Source organism: Callithrix jacchus, chromosome X (assembly GCF_049354715.1).
Source record: "Callithrix jacchus isolate 240 chromosome X, calJac240_pri, whole genome shotgun sequence".
Lineage (NCBI taxonomy): Eukaryota > Metazoa > Chordata > Mammalia > Primates > Cebidae > Callithrix > Callithrix jacchus.
In genome coordinates this window covers 77,210,177-77,231,326 of record NC_133524.1, presented here as the reverse complement: position 1 = coordinate 77,231,326, position 21,150 = coordinate 77,210,177, and the positions used below count along the sequence as shown (strand labels likewise).

General features: G+C 37.2%; 1 protein-coding gene and 1 long non-coding RNA gene across 3 annotated transcripts in view; one reads left to right on the top strand and one right to left on the bottom strand.

The window, feature by feature from the left end:
• The window catches only part of LOC108589919 (uncharacterized), a 47,525-nt gene extending 43,273 nt beyond the window's left edge, over positions 1-4,252 (bottom strand). Inside the window, exon 1 of the long non-coding RNA XR_004738600.3 lies at positions 4,179-4,252. This is a non-coding gene — a long non-coding RNA (uncharacterized LOC108589919). The remainder of the gene's footprint in view (positions 1-4,178) is intronic.
• Positions 4,253-4,971: 719 nt separating this feature from the next.
• On the top strand, positions 4,972-11,870 carry ITM2A (integral membrane protein 2A). 2 transcript variants are annotated; one of them, XM_002763035.7, is made up of 6 exons: positions 4,972-5,198; positions 8,737-8,868; positions 9,147-9,344; positions 9,585-9,695; positions 10,791-10,941; positions 11,088-11,870. In XM_002763035.7, exons 1-6 carry the CDS (start codon positions 5,088-5,090, stop codon positions 11,174-11,176), a joined length of 792 nt encoding a protein of 263 aa, XP_002763081.3. In that variant the 5' UTR covers positions 4,972-5,087; the 3' UTR covers positions 11,177-11,870. The 2 variants fall into 2 exon arrangements, with proteins under 2 accessions (XP_002763081.3, XP_078219850.1); XM_078363724.1 differs by lacking the exon at positions 8,737-8,868.
• Positions 11,871-21,150: the final 9,280 nt, after the last annotated feature.

Genomic DNA, 21,150 nt, shown 5'->3' with positions numbered 1-21,150 from the left:
ATGTGGACACAGGGAGGTAAGCATCACACATTAGGGTGTGTTGCGGGGGCTAGAGGAGGCACAATGTGGGGAGAGGGTGGGAAGGGATAACGTGGGGAGAAATGCCACGTATAGGTGATGGAGGGATGGAGGCAGCAAACCACTTTGCCATGTATGTACCTATGCAACAATCCTGCATGATCTGCACATGTATCCCAGAACCTAAAGTACAACAACAAAAAAAAAGAAATAAAAGTTCTATTTCTCAAAAGACCTTTCAGATACCAATTCACAATGCTACTTTAAAAATCCCAAAGATAGTCTGTGATAAGAAACTTTTCACAATTTAGAAAAGTGCATTGAAAGTGCAAACAATTTTATCTGATTTTCTGAGTTGCTCTATGTGACAAAAAAGCAAAGTTATTTTTATAAATTAGGGTGGCACACAGCTTCTCAACCTTGAGTATATAACCACATCATTGTGATAGGATAATGGAATTTTTTCTTATATTTAACAAAATGTTGCATCCTCATATTATAATAGCTCACTCAGCCTACAGAGAAAACATTAAATGGACTGGAGAAACAATAATCGATTCCAGAAAGCAAATGTCATCTATTATCTTCACTGGGTAGCATTAGCTCTGCTCCCAGGGTGGAGCTGTTTGTACAGAGAAAGAGTGGACCTAGAAAATAGCCTGGCTCTTTAAAGATCTAAACCAAACTCTTGCAATTATACCCAGAAACAGATGGCTGGCCGGCTCTCTGTGTAGCTGCTTCACTGTTGAGAGAAGCAACTGGAGACCTCAGAAGAAATATGCTTTAGGATCAGTAGCCTATAGTCATGGGTAGGCTAGGAAAGTCTTAAGAGGGTTTCAAACGTGGTTTGTACTGAATAAAATTCTGAGCAGGAATTTCTGTTTGCAATATGGGGAGGAGCTTCATGCTTCTTGCCCTACAGAACATTCTGAATATTTTTTCCTGGTTTAAAACCAGCTCTCTTCTTGATTTTCCCATTTCTTTTAGTGGCAGTAAGACAATATAGTGGCTAAGAATGTAAATACTGACCACTTGGGTTAGAGTTTGACCTTAAGGAAGTTACCTAACCTCTTGGACATTCCGTTTATCAATGAAATGGAGTATATAATAATACTTCACAGAGCTGTGGTAAACATTAACTGACATAATCAATTTAAAAGGCTTAGCACAGAAATCTGGCATTTAGTGTATTCAACAAATGTTTAGTACTATTATTAAGAACACCACCATTTTCTCAGTCTGGAATTCCCATTCATTCAAAACAAAATCATTTTTTCTAATGTTTCTCCTTCATATGATTTCTTCCAGCACCAGGCCTTGTAAAGAATGGCTCCTAAACTTCTTTGGAAGTTGACCTTTTGTTTTCAGTATCTGAATTATCAAAATAGTTCCCTATTTGTCACCAGGAATATAGAAGAGCATCCCCAATTGGTTTCCCAATATATTTGCTGTCAGATTAATCTTCCTAAATAAAGTGCTGCATGTGAAGTCATTGCAAACGTGCTACTGACTTAAACGTTCCTAGCAGTGTTGGCTGTGTGTGGACCTACTTTGATGGTTTGTAGAATTCTTATATCCTACTCCACAGCATAAGCCCAGTATTCTCACTACAAAAACTGAAGGACCCATGACAAGTATGTCATTGCTATTGTTATACTAATGATGTGCTTTGTAAGGGCAAGAGTATATCTGCTTTGTTCACCATTGTATTCCTATGCCAATCACACCACGAGGAACATAGTAGATCCTCAGTAAATATTTGATTAATGAATACATGAGTTAATGAGTGAAATGATATTATAGATACTCTTATTGCTTTAGCTTTGTGTGATTACAATTGTGGTAATTTCAGAAGATCATTCAAAGAAAGTTGACATCATTGCTTGGCATTCAATTACATGCCATGTTCCATTCAGACCAAGTTATGATAATTTAGTCATCATTTGGCATGTGAAAACAGGGAAGTCATTTATAAACTTGAATGGTATGCATTCAAATATTATTAACAATGTGAGCTAGAATCAGCGTAGCAGCCAGAGCCTCATTTTCCAAAGACAAGAAAGTGAGAGAAATTAAGTCTAGGAAAAAAGTTGTTGCTGGAAAGGAGAGAATACAAGAAAGATCCTAGCCAATGAGAACCACTTTTTTTTTAGCAGATGGAAATGTGTTCACTACTGATTTCGACCCTAGGAGCAAGTGGCAGCTTATATTTTGCAATTCCAAAAAACATTCAGGAACTATTTAACCTTCCTGGAATGGATACAAACAATGGCTGTTGCTGCTATTCTATGATCCTAACACAAGTATTCTTTATATATTGAGAAGGAAATTGTGGTATCTGCCAACTTGAGACTGTGCCTGCATCACATATACCCAACCGTAGTAAAGACCCCTTCCTAAAAGAGGATGCAGTGCTAACAAACATGAGATGGCCAAATTCTTCAAAATCCAAAAGAGAAGCTAGATGTCAATTTTTGTGACTATTCTTAGAAGTTTGACTTTTTCCAATAAGACCTACATTCAGGTACTGCAGGATTTTAAGCAGTTTTAGAATGTTAAGAATGGTTGAAGGATTAAAAAATAATAATGATGATTCTTATAAGCTTGAAACATGGGTAAGTTACAGAATAAAATAAAAATCTCAGGATAACAAAACATTTCACTCCCTATCCTTTTCACAATAATTTAAAATGTATTTCCTCTTTCATTATACCAAATAATCCTCAAAGCAGCAGTACACAAATGAAGAAACTGATGCCTCAGAAGATGAGGTGACTTGCTCAATATTATATGTCCAGCATTGTGTTCATCTGAAAAAAATGAAAATAAACCCTTCTCCATCTGCCTGACAACACTTCAGGGAAGATATACTAAGACAACATATTACTATCCACACAGAACCTTGCACTTGCTAAGTAAATGTGTAAAAGCAACCATTTGTTCAGCCATCTGTGTGGTGTGGATCACAGGGGCAGACTAGCCAGACCGTAGTGGAGATGTCAAAAAGTGATTGCAAACAGAAGGCAACTGTAAAGAGAAGCATTCTAGGAAGGTAAGAATTCCTCAGCTTACACTAATGGTTGCCTGATAAATATTAAATTATAATGGCCAATATTGAGCAATAATAAGTGAAAGAACATAGGATGCTAATACTTCTAAGCAAACTCAAATATCCCGCTTTTTAAGATTCTGGTCCTAAGTAAGGCACAGGCTCCCCACTGTTCCCCTCCATCCACTTTCCCATCTGTGGCCTATCCAAGAAAATGAATGCTGTCTTCACAAAGTTCCCACAGTGGAAACAGGTGACAGGCTTCTGAATCAAGGAAACATCAGTGGGAAAAAACTCCAGGCCGGGCGCGGTGGCTCAAGCCTGTAATCCCAGCACTTTGGGAGGCCGAGGCGGGTGGATCACGAGGTCAAGAGATCGAGACCATCCATGATCAACATGGGGAAACCCCGTCTCTACTAAAAATACAAAAAATTAGCTGGGCATGGTGGCGCGTGCCTGTAATCCCAGCTGCTCAGGAGGCTGAGGCAGGAGAATTGCCTGAACCCAGGAGGCGGAGGTTGTGGTGAGCCGAGATCGCGCCATTGCACTCCAGCCTGGGTAACAAGAGCGAAACTTCGTCTCAAAAAAAAAAAAAAAGAAAAAAGAAAAGAAAAGAAAAACTCCAAACTGGAATTTTTCAGATGGAGGAGTGGCGACTCTACATATTCAAGTCCCTTTGTTAGGTAGATGAGCAGAGGGCAAATTTTGTAGCAAAAGCTGTTTCTTTTTGTTTGTTTGTTTGTTTGTTTTGTTGGATGTTGTTTTGGTAAATGCTACTACCTTCACACAACAGACCGGTCTTCTGCAAAGAGACTATAAACTCTCTACCACTGCTACCCCAGTCACCAACCTCCAAAGCCTGAATTTTAGTTGGTGAGGTTCTCTATCAGTATCACTAACCTGGAAAAACTGTGAAGAAATAGCTTGATTATACTGGCTGCACATGTAAATGTTCCAAGAATAATTTCTAACTCATCTCCTTTGAAGTTATTGTTTTTCCCCCATTAGATAGATCGGTATTAGCATCTGGCTAAATTTTATATCCTCCACCTTCCTGAACACATAAGTACTCACACACACACACACACACACACACACGTTTGTTTTTTACCCTGCAGGTTTCGCAGCTGGTGGGTGAACAGAAACAGTCTCTGGGTTGAGACTTTACACTGGTTTCCCTGACCTGAAAGAGTGAAAAATCTAGATTATTTCAGGAATCCATTATAAATGTTCCACCCTTCTCTGTCTCATCATGTCTTATCTACAAAATGGGGTGTTGGGGAAGCAGGAGCCCTGTCTTTTTGATCTAACATTGCCTTATGTTGAGATATTAAAATCGCAAAACACAAGCAAGCAAATTTAAAACAATTTGTTGAGAGAATTAACCAAGTAACTATAAACAGGCTTCTAGGTGCTCTTAAATGGAAGATAGTATTATCAAGCTACAGAACCTTTGCAGAACAGTGCTTTTGAGGCCTGGGTGGGTCCAGAGCTGAGGAGGTTTGAGTTACTGCCAAGCTACAGTCCCAGGCCCTGCGGGGAGTCAGGTCCAAGATTGGAAAAACAGTCAGAGTCAGGGGCTATTGTGGCCTGGACCGAGGCAGAAAGACACGACACAGCAGGCTTCCTTCCTGTCCTGCTCTTATCTGAAGTTGCAGAGAGTGGGTGGGAGTATGCCTGAGGTGCAGGTGAGGCACGTTTAGCCTGAGCCGGCCAAGGGCTACGCTTCCCCTCCTCTTCCCCCAGTGGCAAATCCGTCCCATCCCACAAATCCCCAACTCGGGTACTTGGGCCCCTTTCGGGCCCCCTCTCGCTCCTTCCTTTAGGCACCTCCCTGGGCCCGCCCACGGTCTCCCACCCAGTTTGGGACTGCGTCATAAGTATCCCAGACCTCGGCTTGCGGCAGTGTTAGACTGAAGATAAAGTAAGTGCTGCTTGGGCTAGCGCGACCTCCTCTTGTAATCTGCAGCTTAAGACGCTGATTCCAGCAGTGCCCTGCTGCGCAGCCCGAAGATTCACTATGGTGAAAATCGCCTTCAATACCCCCACCGCGGTACAAAAGGAGGAGGCCCGGCAAGACGTGGAGGCCCTCCTGAGCCGCACCGTCAGAACTCAGATACTGACCGGCAAGGTAGCTGTCCCGGGGCGGGGTGGGGGAGGGGTGGGCGAAGGAAAAGGGCTGGTAGCAGAGGACAAAACGAAGCTTCCCCGGAGGGCCCCTGTTGCCCCTCTGGCTCTGTCTCTGGGGTTTACCCGGTCGCCTCGGTTCAGTCTCGTCGCGCCACCTTCTGCTTACCGCACCCTATGTCATTCTGCATCCCCACGTGTTGTGCAATGTTCCGTTTGTTCCAGCCCACACCACCTATCCTGGAGGGAGGTTAGAGAGAGTTTGAGGAGATGCCCTGGAACTCGTTGTCATTGTCTCGGGGAATGGGTAGGTGCCTGGGGATCAACGAGAGACTTGTCGCCCAGTCCCCACCCCAGGGGCGCACATACTCTCCCCAGGGACAGAGGGGGCACGGGCGTGAGCAAGATTAGGAGATTTAACATTTTATTTCTTTCTTCTTGGTGTGCATGAAGTTCTAAGACAATAAATCTTTCTATGATTTCCGAGTTTTCGTGGAGGTGGGTTGAGGAGCAAAGGGCACTTTTAACTCCAAGCAGTATGAGTTGAGGCAAGTGGTCTGCTTGAGCGCGAGAACATTTTCAGTTTCTGTCTGGGCATAGGTGGTGTTAAACATTAGGTAAAGGAACTGTCAAAATAGAGGTGGGTCTGGGTCTTAATGCCAGTTTCGGGTGTTCACTGTGCCCTTTTACTGCAAGAGCATTGTATGTTTTTTAGAGTGGTATTTCCTAAAGAAAACGCTCTTCTGTAAAAATAAATTTGGGGATACTTTTTATTATTTAAAAATTTTTTTCTTGTTGAACAATATCCCCTTCCCTCTATATAGAGATCTGAAGCAGGTCCAGTGTTGTAATTTAAACTACTAGATTTGCCAGGAACTGGGGAAACTCTCCCCCAAAATGTTACCCATTATTGACTTAGTCCTATTTCTATTTTTTTAAACACCTACTATGTTTTCAGGGTTTGTATACTAGTCCTCGTTTTCCTCAATATAATCTTAATTTTAAAGGGCAATAGTATTTTCTTCGTGTTCTGTGAAATCTGCAAGTGTTGGAGCTTGCAGATCTGTCCTAACTTGTCATGTTCTCTATGCAGTTTTAACTTTTGTGTTCAACGTGGAAACATAAAAAATCCTTTGAGTTAAATGGGAATCCATGTGGTAAAAGTTGATTGTGCACACAATTTGAAATGTTAATGTGCTTATCCAGAGTTTTATTATGGAAACTTTCAATATCAAACCCCACAATAAAACTAGCTTTTGTGTATTATATATTTTAGAGCTCAAAAGTATCACCCTCTTGCATTCTTAAGGTTTTGATTAAATGACAGAGGTCAAATATGTAATTGTTCTCCTGCTTGGTTTGTACGTAAAACATATTCAGAATTTTGGGGGGAGTCTAATTAGAGGCCAGTAGTTAAATATAGCCACACAGTAATCCTTCTTTTTTTTTCCTGACGGCCAAGCACTTCATGACTTGTAGATAGATTCAGTTAATATGCAAGCAATACTTCTGCCAGGACTGTGGTGAGATGACGAATAAACAAAACTGAGCATTAGCACTTTGATTATACTTTGCTGTTAGATTTGGGGAAAAACTTAACAGAATCCTTACGTGGTCACTATAGGACACTGAAAATAACACCTGACATATTGTATTGTAATACATTGATCAGCTAGCCCATTAGAGGTTGAGCATGACAAATATAATGTCAGACATATTGTACAATGACTTCAAAAGAGTTCAAAGAGAAATTAGCTATGATAATTGATGGTTTACAATAAATGTAAATGAAAACCAAAAATCCTTATTTCTAGCATGTACAGATATCTTACAAAATTGAAATTTTAATATTTAGGCATTGCTTAATAATAAACTTCCTGAATTATTGAAAGAATAAATGAAATTACAGTGCAAACTGTTCTTATGTCTCAGTAGCAAGAAAAAATAAATTTATTTCTCAGAATTTCAAATTAAGCTATATGTGACTTATGAGCAAGTTACTTCATCTTTCTGAAACTCATTTTAATCATCTAAAATAGATTTTTTAAGTCTCCAGTTCTAAATTATTGTACCGTAATTCCAAATCAAAATGTACAGTTCTATCTTTGTAGTGCTAATCTTAGTGTAGGTTTTTTTAATAAAAATAATTAAAAGTTTCTGAAAATTACTGGGACACAGAAAAGTCTTCTAGGTTTATAGAGTACTAATCAATGGAGGGTTTGAACTTAAATAAATTTAGCTAAGAATATGGGAATCTCAAATTTCTTTGACCTTCAAATAAATATATTTTTGGAAAAAAACATTTATCAAATGATTGTCCTTTCATCTTCTGCATTAACTTGAAATCCATGCATTTATTTTCACCAAATGAATTTAAGGCTAGTTAGCCCTGATAAACATTATAGTAGTTGTCCTAAAAAAGAGCTAATGACCTAAATAATTAAAACAATTCGATTTACACACACATTTGAATGATTTACCCTTTAATGATCAAGGCCAGGCCTAGAGTTGCTTACTTTATTTACTCAATCCTTGAATAATATTACTGCTTAGGATGTATTTTGTCATACAAAAATGGGACTGGAAAGATTGCAGTCCACTGCCCTGGGAAGGGCACAATCAGTTGCTTGTTTGCTTTGAATCTTCCTTGTTTCAATTCAGAAGCAAATTATTGATTTAGCAGAATATACAGTCACTGTAGCACAGATAACTTTCATGTCTAGCTATTGCAAATGCTACACTTAAAAATCGAATGTTTCACCCAAGACTTGGAAAATATTTTAATCATGCAATACACAGTTATAGAATATTTGATAGATATTAAGAAACTTTTCTCAATTAAATTAGGAACATTAAATTTATATCTCTCCCTTCAATATTTTAATTTCTAAAATATGGAGAAAATGGTATATACCTTATAGAACTCCTTTCTTTAAAACCTAATTTTAAGAAAACAGCTTTTTGAAAGGCAGTTAATAAATTAATCAAAGGATTCTAATTCTCTTTTAAGTTGACAGACTGATTTGAATAAAATAGCGAAGAGAAAGAACCATATTCCAGAAAGTTAATGATTATGTCTGTGTACTAGTTCAGAAAGTAATACCTACTTACGTTTATTGAGTATAGTTTTTAGAGATCAGCTCTACCACATTGTGCCTATGATTAACAGTACTATATTATGCACTTAAAAATGTGTTAAGCGTCAATGTCATGTTAAGTGTTCTTAGCACAATAAAAAAGAATATGACATTGAATAAATAAATGGTAGTTTTAATTTGATTCTTGATGCATGTATTTTGAAATGATTTCATATCTATATTTGGGTTTAGAAATTCCAAATGGAAGGTTAATGTAATTGGAGACATTTTTTTCCATCAATTAGATTTGGAAATTGTCTTGAAATAAAGTTAGACTAAAATTAAAATGAGTTAACATTTTAAAAAATATCTTGGGTTTCAAGGGAGGTAAATTGTACACAAATTCAACTACTTGTCTGAAAGTACAATCTGGTTTTGTTTTTGGTTTTGCTTTTTAATAAATAGGAGCTCCGAATTGCCACCCAGGAAAATGAGGGCTCCTCTGGGAGATGTATGCTTACTCTCTTAGGCCTTTCATTCATCTTGGCAGGACTTATTGTTGGTGGAGCCTGCATTTACAAGTACTTCATGCCCAAGGTAATAATAATTATAATTACTGTACTTTGGATTATTACTTGCTAGACATTTAGCAGCAACTTAAAAAATTGTGTAGTGGTGATTGGAGTAAAGAAGATTTAAGGAAAGATTTCAAGTTCTTTCAGTTCATAAAATTTATTTGTCTTCATGATGATAGCTATAGTCAACAAGCCTCTGCTTGACACATAGTACAATGAGTTGATATGAGTGGGAAAAACCATTCAAATGTTGTGGTAATGAGTATTAGAAGGTTGTAATTTCCCCTTTTTGTCTTTTAGAGCACCATTTACCGTGGAGAGATGTGCTTCTTTGATTCTGAGGATCCTGCAAATTCCCTTCGTGGAGGAGAGCCTAACTTCCTGCCTGTGACTGAGGAGGCTGACATTCGTGAAGACGACAACATTGCAATCATTGATGTGCCTGTCCCCAGTTTCTCTGATAGTGACCCTGCAGCGATTATTCATGACTTTGAAAAGGTAGGTTTCTGATTCTTATAAGTGTTCCAGGATTTTCTCTCTCTCTCTTTTTTACTTCGTTGGTAGATATTAAATTTATTCATGAATGCACATGTTTTTGAGGCAAATCCTTTCCATTCTTTTGTTGATGAATACACATTAGTTGATTTTGAAAGGATGTAGCTACTTGATCAAGTGGTAGTTGGAAAATTTGCAATGTTAATGCATTCTATGTCTTACCTATTTTTCTCTACCTAACAGGGAATGACTGCTTACCTGGACTTGTTGCTGGGGAACTGCTATCTGATGCCCCTCAATACCTCTATTGTTATGCCTCCAAAAAATCTGGTAGAGCTCTTTGGCAAACTGGCAGTATGTATTTCAGAGTTCAAATTTTTACACAAGCATTTACAAATATTTTTGTTTCCTTGTTTTTTTTTTTAAGAAAATAATGAGTTTGGCAAAACATTTCATTTTATTGAAATAATTTTCAAATAAAAAATATCGTGACCCTAAAACTGCTCTAAAAATAAAGATTATTTTTATAGTCATTATCTGGAATAGGAAAGGATTTAAATAGTGTCTTTAAGAATTTGGGCAAATGACATGAACACTTTTCAAAAGAAGAAATACATGTGGGCAACAAACATGAACAAGAGCTCAACGTCACTGATAATTAGATATATGCAAATCAAAACCACAATGAGATACCATCTCACACCAGTCAGAATGGCTATTATTAAAAAGTGAAAAAATAATAGATGCTGGTGAGGTTGTGAAGAAAATGGAATGCTTATACACTGTTGGTGGGAGTGTAAATTAGTTCAGCCATTATGGAAGATACTATAGTGATTCCTCAGATCTAAAGACAGAAGTACTATTCGACCCAGCAATCACATTACTGGGTATATGCCCAAAGAAATATAAATTATGTTATTATAAAGAAACATGCACAAATATGTTCAATGTAGCACTATTTATAATAGCAAAGACATGGAATCAACCTAAATGACTGTCAATGATAGACTGGATAAAGAAAATGTGATACATGTACATCATGGGATACTATGTAGTCATTAATAATAAAAACAAGATAATGTATTTGCAGAGACATGGAGGTCATTATCCTTAGTAAACTAACACAGGAACGGAAAACCAAATTCCATATGTTCTCACTTACAAGTGGGAGCTAAATGAAAAGAATACATGGTCACATAGAGGGGAACAACACACACTGGGGCCTTTCAGAGGGTGGAAGATGGGAGAAGAGAGAGAATCAGGAAAAATAACTAAGGGATACTAGGTTTAATACCTGGATGATGAAATAATCTGTACAATAAACCCCATGGCACAAGTTTACTTAATGTAACAAACCTGCACTTGTACTTCTGAACTCTTTAAAACTTTTTTTCTGAAGTTAAAAAGGAAAAAGAATTTCTCATTTCAATCTTTGTTTTTCGCTTTTAGAGTGGCAGATATCTGCCTCAAACTTATGTGGTTCGTGAAGACCTAGTTGCTGTGGAGGAAATTCGTGATGTTAGTAACCTTGGCATCTTTATTTACCAACTTTGCAACAGTAGAAAATCCTTCCGCCTTCGTCGCAGAGACCTCTTGCTGGGTAAGTAACATATTCCTTCCTTCACCCTGTGTTACCCAGTGGAGGAACGTGGAGGTGAAATACAGGAGAAAGTGGAAAATAAGTCTAGATATATTTTCATTACCACAAAAATTTCAAAAGCCACTTTTTTGTGCATTTCCTTACAGGTTTCAACAAACGTGCCATTGATAAGTGCTGGAAGATTAGACACTTCCCCAATGAATTTATTGTTGAGACCAAGATCTGTCAAGAGTGAGAGGCCACAGAAAAAATGCCCTTGGTAAAAAAAAGTCAGAGATTGATAATATGACTTTAACGTGAAAGTTTATGGATACTCAAGATATTCACTTAATGCATTTACTCTACTGCTTATGCTTTTAAAAAAGGATAAAAAAACTACTAAAGACTGCAACCTTTTGTCAAATTTTAGTTTAATTTTCATTGCTTGTTGTTTGAAACTGAAATTACATGGTTTTCATTTTTTTCTTTGAATTTATAGGCTTTAGATTCCCAAAAGCAGCAGGAATATGTCAGCTAACGTCCTGACAATAAATTTCATCCTCTGGTTTTTTGTTTGTTTGTTTGTTTTCTCTTAAGGAAGCTCTTTACTCATGGTGGAGCAATTTTAAAATTTGAATTATTTAAAGTTGTTTTTGAACTTTCTGTGTAAAACATATCAGATCTCTTAACATTGTCGGTTTGTTTTTCATTTTGTACAACTTTCTTGAATTTAGAAATTACATCTTTGCAGTTTTGTTAGGAGCTCTGTAATTAATCTGATTTATATGTAAACAATTTTCATGAGACAGTCATTTTTAACTAATGCAGTGATTCTTTCCCACTAACATCTATACTGTGGAATAATACACAAAACTGTGTAGATGCTGAATGCTGTAAGGAGTTAGGTTGTATGAATTCTACAACCCTATAATAAATTTTACTATATACAACCACTCTTTCCTATATTTCATCGCTTGAGATATATTCATTGTGAATAATTAATATTACATATTTAGCTTTTGGTGTACCTATAACAGATCTAAAATTATGAACCCAACTTTGCCTCCATTCCCACTGACACATTTTTATGTTTTATAGTTTCATATTTTACTCCCTTTTTGATAGTATGTTAGTTACTCATTTATAAACATCCCATAATTGACTTATCATGTAAATTCAACTGCTTATTTAGAGGCTTCAGGCCCATAGCACTTTAAAATCTTTTAAAGTGTTTTATTTTTCACAGAAAGTAAACAGATATACAAATCTGTAAGAGATCACTAAAGACTAACTTTGAATAAGATACTGATACCTTTTAAGAACTTCAAATGACCTGATCATTACTCATGTATATAAGAGTCTAAACTTTATACCAAGAGGGCAAGAGTACTATAAACTCTTTCCCTTGTGTTAGGTGAAAAATTGCTCCTGATATCCCTGATTATCTGCTGCTACCGGCTTGGTTAATTTCAGTAGCCAAAACTACTTAGTCAAATCCTACTATCATTATTTTTTAGTGAAACAAATTAAACATTTAACTTTAAGAATTTAGAAATAAAGTAATGGCATGAACAATAAAGCATACGGAAGGAAAAATGCAATGTTTAGAAAATAATAATAGTAATTGATAAATTCAAGAACTGGCTCTTTATAAAGAAGAATATATAGAAAGAGTCTGATAAAATTTAACACCCGTTGCTTGTCTTAAAATATGTATAGAAATTTAGGGAAAAGGAAATACATTATTTCCAAATTTATCTTAAATAGTATCACAACTAATGGTACAGCACAGGAAAGGATGTTGGCTATTGAAGCTATTCAGTATTGTTCCAGACATTCTGGCCAATGCAATAATATGTAAAACAAATAAAAATAAAATTCTTTAGTGAGGGCTAAAATTATGTCTATTACTAGATGAGATTTTTACCATATAAGATATTAGTAGAATAGCCTAAACTTTAAAAATTAATAAGAAGATGCAATATAATATAAACAAAAGCCAATGACTTTCCCTTATACCACAAACAACCAATTAAAGGGAAATACCACTAGGTAAAAAATATTCTACTCACAATAGCAACAGGGACATAAAGTAGCACCAACAAGAAATTTATGAAACTATAAAGAAAACCATAAAACTTAATTAAACAATACAAAATAAAGATTAAGTAAATACAGAAAGAGTAAGAACATTACAAATAGATGAATTCTTCTCTAGTTAAATTTCTTGTTTTAAGCAATTTCAATTAAAATCCCCAAATAATTTATTTTGGAATTTAGCAAAATTATTTGAAAGTTCATCTGGAAGCATAAATAAGTTAGAATAGCTAAAGAAAAATATGAGAAAAGAGTAACTGGGGACACGTTGTTTTACATGAACAATTATTAAACCACAGCCAAATTCACAATAATTTTAAAGGTAACTTTCACACATGATAGAAAATTATGATGCCAAGAAAGAGATTCTAGTGTGTAAAAGAATAGCATCCTAATGGAAGCTCCATGGAGTAAGATAAATTGTGCATCAAATCATGCCACCAAATGTGGCTAAATAAAGACAAACAAAAATGTCCTAATGGCCATAGTGTAAAATAGCATAAGGGTAACAGCCCTCCAAATGCAGCATATCCTAACGTTTCACTACTAATGAATATTTTTTAAAAGAGAAAAACCTTTAAAAATACTAAAAGTGTAACTGAATGATAACCTGATGCTCGTGTTCATGAGTAATGGATATGTGATAGAGAACAGCTCTCTGATTATTTGTCCACAAATTCAGAGCCCCTAATTTGTCACTCATAAAGGTGGGCAGTCGTATATCTAAGAATTGCATCAAGCAGTTTGGGGTTTTATAACTTATGCCACCTTTCCATTCTATCCATTCACTCACCCCCACATGAATATTCATTCATTCATTTATTATTTGTCAGGAATGGGAATGGATAAGTTGTGAGCAAAACAGACATAGACCCTGCTGCTATTAAACATATAGTCTCCTGGGAGGGTAAAAGACTTTTTAAAATAATTCAGCTACTTTATTATAAAGAATTATAGAATACTTATGAGAGTTTATAATGGCAGGATCCTAGACTATTAATTAAGTCTCAACTTACTATGAAATTTGAGCTGAAAGCTGAACTATGTATGGCATAAATCAGATAAATTTCAGGCAGAAATAATTGTAAGCTAAGTCCCTGAGGCAGGAAGAAATGTGGTTGTTGGGAAAAGCAAAATAAAAAGGGGCCTGACCACATTGATTAAAGAGAATTATATGAAAATTAGTTGGAAAATTAGGGAGAGTCCAGATAATGTAGAACCCTACAGGCTATGTAAAAACAAACAAACAAAAAAAAACCTTTTGTCTTTGTACTTAAAGTAATTGAGACATTTGAAGGGTTTTATGTAGGGCCATGGATGGCAGTAGATTGGTATTTTTAAAAGATAACTTTGACTGCAGTGAGAAAACTATATTACAGAAAGACAAAAGGGAAAATAGTAAAACCAATTAGGCCATTCCGGTAGTCCAAGCAAGAAATGATAATGGATTGGATGAGGAAAGTATCAATAATAAAATAAGGAAGTAGAGGAAATAAAGATACATTTTTTTTAGTGTAAAAGTGATTGAAAATAATTATAAATTGCATATTTAAGATGAGGCATATCAAGGAGTGTTGTCATGGTGAGTCCCAGGTTTCTGGCTTACATCCTTGGATGAAAAATAGTAAAACTTCACCCTGCAGATCTCAAAATTTACTTGGGTTAAATAGTGGGAAATTGATGATTGATGTGCCATTCAGAATTTCAGCAGTAAACAGATGACACTTTCAAACAGGATAATGAGATTAATGAAGTGACAAAGTATAAAGTGTAAAATGAGTTAATAAAAAATAAGTCTTAGTGAAGCTCACTAGAATTAACAATACTGGTGAACCTTCATGACCTCTGTCCTTGAAGAGGCAAGGGGAAAGAATAAATCACAGAACTCGGAGAGACTAGCTATAGGTGAAGACTTTCCCTGATAGGAGCTGCAGGCTTTGGTAGAGGGATACAATCACCTTGTTTTTTAATTTCCTGTTGATGTCTCCCATTGACCAAACTCAACTAGAGGCCAGAAGAATAGGAGTGCCTTGATGTAATCCACAAAGGTCAGACACCTGGGTACAAGCACAACAGATGAGTGAAGAGTGGCTCTGGAGAACCTGACTGAGAATATCCAGCATAACCCACTCACTTTTCTCCACAACATTCTCTCTTTTTGCTTATCCAGATAAAATATTCATGTCCCTAGCATAGAGAACACACAAATTCTCATTAGCTACCATTCAATTGCAAGATGATGTCAATTATACATTTCTACCGAAAACTAAAATGTGAGCCACCACCATTACTCTTTATATAAAGGCAGTAGCAATGGGGAGAAGGGGAAAAAGCGAAGTAAAGCATAGTTGCTTCAGTACTTGATTTCTAGCTGTTAAGGAGTCCTAAGTTGATCATCTTAATTTCTTCTTAGACAACCAATTCATTATCTTCCTTTGCCATCTGTAGCATCTTGTCTGGATGGGTTTTGTTTTACCTAGTGGAATAATTCAAATCTTTCTCACTGTAGGGTCTGAGTCGTTGATGATCTTGTATTTGTTGTAGTTTTTCATTGTTAATGGCCATTTGGCCAGGAAGGAGGAAAGGCACCTGAGTGAATCTTTTGAGTTCCAGTAATAGTTTTTCTTGGTTCCACTGTTTAGTAGCAACACAGTTTTCCCTTGATAATTATAAGCAATCACCTCAGCAAGTACAGTGATTATTTCTCTGTTTGTTGGTTTGTGGAGAGCCCCACATGGCTAAGAATCAGTCTCAGGATCCAATTTAATGGAACCATGATTCCATTTCCTGGTGGAAGTACTCCATCCCTGAGCAGTAGGACTTCCAAACCCACTGTATTTGTCCTTGCACTGCTGTAAAGAAGTACCTGATACTTGGTAATTTATAAAGAAAAGAGGTTTAATTAACTCAGAGATCTGCAGGCTTAACAAGACGCATGGCTTGGAGGCCTCAAGAAACTTACAACCATAGCATAAGGCAAAGGGGAAGCTAGCATGTCTTACCATGGCAAAGCAGGAGAGAGTGGAGAGGGGAGAAGGGAGAGGGGAAAGGGGAGAGGGAAGTGCCACACACTTTTAAACCTCAGATCTCATGAGAAGGCATTAACTATCATGAAAACGACAAGGGTATTATCTGCCTCCACAATCCAATCATGACCCACACCAGGCCGTTCCTCCAATTTGACATGAGATTTGATCAGGGAAACAAACCCAAACCATAACATTCCATTCCTGGGCCCTCTCAAATTTCATGTCCTTCTCACATTTCAAAACCAATTATGCTATCCTGACAATCCCCCAAAATCTTAATAATTCCAGCATTAACTCAAAAGTCCAAGTCCAGAGTCTCATCTGAAACAAGGCAAGTCCTTTCCACCTATGAGCCTGTAAAATCAAAGCAAGTTAGTTACTTCCAAGATGCAATGGGGATACAGTCATTGTGTAAATGCTCCTATTCTAAAAGGGAGAAATTGGCAAAAAACAAAGGAGCTACAGGCCCCATGCAATTCTGAAACCCAGGAGGGCAGTGATTAAGTCTTAAAATTCCAAAATAAACTCCTTTGACTCCATGTCTTACACGTAGGGCATGCTGATTAAAGGGTTAGGCTCCCCGGAACATGGGCAGCCCCATCTCTGTAGTTCTTCAGAGTAGAGACCCCATGGCTGCTTTCATGGGCTGGCATTGAGTGCCTGTGACATTTTCAGGCTCATGTTGCAAGCTGTTGGTGAATCTACCATTCTGGAGTCTGAAGGACAATGGTTCTCTTCTCACAGTTCAACTAGGTGGTGCCTCAGTGGGGACTCAGCATGGGGGGTCCAATCCCATATTTCTCCTCTGTAGTGCCCTAGTAGAGGTTCTGCATAAGGGCTCTGCCACTGCAGCAGACTTCTGCCTGGACATCCAGGCATTTCCTCACATCCTCTGAAATCTAAGCAAAGATTTCCAAAGCTCAGCTCTTGTCTTCTGCACGCCTGCAGGCTCAACACTACATGAAAGCCATCAAGGCTTGGAGCTAGCGCCCTCTGAGGCAATGACCTGAGCTGTACCTTGGCTTGTTTTAGCCACAGCTGAAGCTGGAGCAGCTGGGATGCAGACAACCATGTCTGAGGCTGCACAGAGCAAGAGGGCCCTGGGTCCAGTCCATGAAATCACTTTACCCTCCTAGGCCTCTGGGCCTATGATGGGACTGGTGGCTGCCAAGGTGTCTGATGTGCCCTGGAGGTATTTTCCTCATTGGCTTGGCTATTAACATTCAGCTCCTGTTTATTTATGCAAATTTCTGCAGCCAGTTTGAATTTCTTCCCAGAAAAATGGGTTGTTCTTTTCTATCACATGGTCAGGCTGCACATTTTCCAAATTTTTATGCTCTGATTCCCTTTTAAACATAAGTTCCAATTTCAGATTATCTCTTTCTTCAATCATATGAGTGTACATTTTGGAAACAGCCATTCATATTTTGAATGTTGTGCTGCTTAGAAACTTATTCTGCCAGATACCCTAAATCATCTCTCCCATATTCTATGTTCCACATATCTCTAGGGCAGGGGCAGGATGCTGCCAGTCTCTTTGCTGAAGTATAGCAAGACTGACATTTACTCCAACTCCGAGTAAGTTCCTAATCTCTACCTGAGACTGCCTCAGCCCGGACTTCATCGTCTATATCACTATCAGCATTTTGATCACAACCATTCAACAAATCGCTAGGAAGTTCTAAACTTTCTCATATCTTACTTTTTCTAAGCCCTCCAAATCATTCCAACCTCTGCCCGTTACCCAGTTCCAAAGTTGCTTCTACATTTTCAAGTATCTTTATAGCAATGCCCCACTCTTCTGGTGCCAATTTTCTATATTGGTCCGTTTTCACACTGCTATAAAGAACTACCTGAGACCAGGTAATTTATGAAGAAGAGTTTAATGGGGACTAACAGTTCCACAGGATTAACAGGATGCATGGCCATGAGGCCTCAGGAAACTTAACAATTATGGTGAAAAGTGAAGTGGAAGATAGCACATCTAACCATGGCAGAGCGGGAGAGAGAGTGAGAGTAAAGGGGGAAGTGCCACACACTTTTAAACCATCAGATCTTATAAGAACTCATGCACTATCATGAGAACAGCAAGGGGGAAATTTGCTCCCATGATCCAATCACTTTCCAATAGGCCCCTCCTCCAATTAGACGTGAGATTTGGGCAAGGACATAAATCCAAGCTGCACAAGCCACTAAAATCAAGATTGAGGGAACAAGAAGAAAAAATTTCTTCAGAGCACTGTTAGATATAATATTATCATATAATAATAATATAAATGGGACACTCTCACCTCTCTTTATGGGGGAAAGAACAAAATTGACTGCTGCTTTAAAGTTTGGCCTGAAGGGTAGCACCTCAGTCTTACAGATTTTCTGTCTCTCAACTGGAACAATAATTAAATCCTTTTAGGATATCATTCCTCATATCAAGTTTTAAGGATTCAATGCATGTTAACACTATTTTTATGACATGCAGTTTGGGTTGCATGTCAGTTTGTGTCCCATGGTCAAGGACTTTAGTTTTTACTAGGCCTGTTAGAAAGATGGAAATAATATTTCAATTTGGAAATAGTTATCAGAAGAAGAGGGCATGACCTTACTTCATAAGCTGAAGTATTGGTGCTATAATTATCCTACATCAACTTTGTCTTTTATAGTAATTTCCAATGCTATTGTGTCTGATGGGTATATGGCACAAATGGCAGAGCAACTTACACTGGAGCCTAGATCTAATGTAGGTGTTTTGTTACTCTAGACCATACCCAAGACTTACAACCTTATGGGTTACCTGGTCAATTAGTTGGAACAGCAAACGCAAGTGTGGTATGTGCTGCCTCCAACATCCCAGAAGTGTTCTGCCAAGTTTTTTTTTTTTTATCTATTTCTTTGTAACAGACAGCACAAGAGACAATAAATGTTCATCACTTTAGAAGGAATATACTGACAGGCCCAGACCACTGGACTCTTAACAAACATCAAACATATTAGAGGTGACAGGACCTCTAAAATATGGATGTTTCTTAGTAAGGCATTTATAATACTTGTTTCTTCTTATTTATCAATTCTACTTATCATAATGTTATGAATACAATAGACCAGTATGATGTTTTTGGGGGGATATCAACATAATTTCTGTTACTTTTGGACAAATTATAAAAGAGAAGAAAAAATTATGTCCCTTTAATATAGGAATGTAAAGCCACCCAAAGGCAGACTTACTATTATTATTATTATTTTTCCTGATAGAAATGAAAGAGGAAGAAGTTGTGTGTTATGTAAATGGCTACATATTAACTGCCAAGAGTAGTGTTTATTTGCTTTAATAAAGATACCACATTCAGAACTAAAGCTGGAATTTACATTTTGCCCCAATTAAGTTTGTAATAATCCATAGTAATTTTCCAAAACACATCTGGCCTTTACCCTAGCCGAATAAAATTAAATGTCAATATAGCAAAAATAACATTTTTGGATTGTTGAGGCATCTGATGATAGTAATAACCTCTGCAATTCCTTTCTCTTTTGGTTTACCATCTCAGCAGGGAGTAAGGAGAGTTGTAGTGACTCTTATCATAGCCCCAACTCATGGACCATGAAACCAGTATAAGAATTCTTCCAGTTGCTGAATGTGTATTTTCCCACTACACATTTTGTAACTGAGGATTAAAATATAACATTAATCTGCAGTGTAAATTCTACCACAGGAAGACAGGCTTGGGCTATGACTGATTTTATCTTCTCACCTTAATAACATCACACCTGACTTGTAGACTATGGTGAAATTCTGGGTCCTCAAGATTCAGTATCAGTTCAAGGCTAATGTCTAATAGCTTCAAAAAATATGGACATTTCCTCTTTATCCAGTCATACTGGTAAATGAATTTGGATTCCTCTGGACAAATATTGGGTAAATACTAAAAGTGTGCAACTGTGGCTCCATTTCAGAATTATTTATAAAAGGCTTCCAAACTCCCTCAAGCAAGGGTCTCCAATTCTGTGAACATTCTTGGGCATGGAAACTGAGTATAAGGCTGCAAATCCCACGGTGGTCACTCAAGTTAGGTTTCTGTACTTCAACGTTTTCTGTTTAAATGTGCCAAACAGCAACTTAATAGATTGTTTAATTTATGTGTAACAGTGTCCTGATTAGTTAGCCATTACCAGAAACTCTTGAAAGACAAAATACTTTGATTAGTTCTTCAACCTTTGGCTTTACTTAATATATCAGTTGCTTTCACCTTGTGCCTAGGTTTGATCAGTTCAGTACTCATTGTTCTCAATGTTGTGGAGAGGGATATGATAAAAAGTTTGAACAGAATATGTCCATTTCAACATTTCCATCTCACTGAGTCTTTAAAATCCTTTCCATATAGTATGCCAGGGAAGTTCTGGCATTTCATTAAACATAAACCACTGTTACATAAAAGTTTCAATTTAATCAATCTAGCAGATAATTATCACCATTCTTTGGTGCTCAAAGCAACCTATTTCATCTTAAAATCTAAATGAATACATGCACATTATTTAACTTGGCCTGATCAATTTTTATATTCCTTCCTCTAATCATTATAATACATTCTCACACATGATTCCAATATTTCTGACAGTGCATATTGTCAAAGCCACACATTCTTTTATCAAAAGAACATGCCAATTTTTTCTCATGGGGAATATAAGCTCCATATATGATATGGTTTGGATCTATGTCCCACTCAAATCTCATTTCAAATTGTAATCCCCGCGTGTCAAGGGAAGGACCTGTACTCCCCAGGGATTACGAGGAAGCGATTTAATCATGGTAGCAGTTTCCCCCAGTCTGTTTTCATAATAGTGAGTAAGCTCTCACAAGATCTGATGGTGTTACAAGCACCTGGCATTTCCTGTGCTTGCACTTCTCTCTCCTACTGTACTGTGAAAAAGTTGCCTGCTTTTCCTTCTTCTGCCATGATTGTAAGTTTTCTGAGGCTTCTCTGACCATACAGAACTGTGAATCAATTAAACCTCTTTCCTTTATAAATTATCCCATCTCAGGTATTTCTTTATAGCAGTGCAAAAATGGACTAATAGAATATGTAACACCAAAAGTGTTATATCTTATTTAATC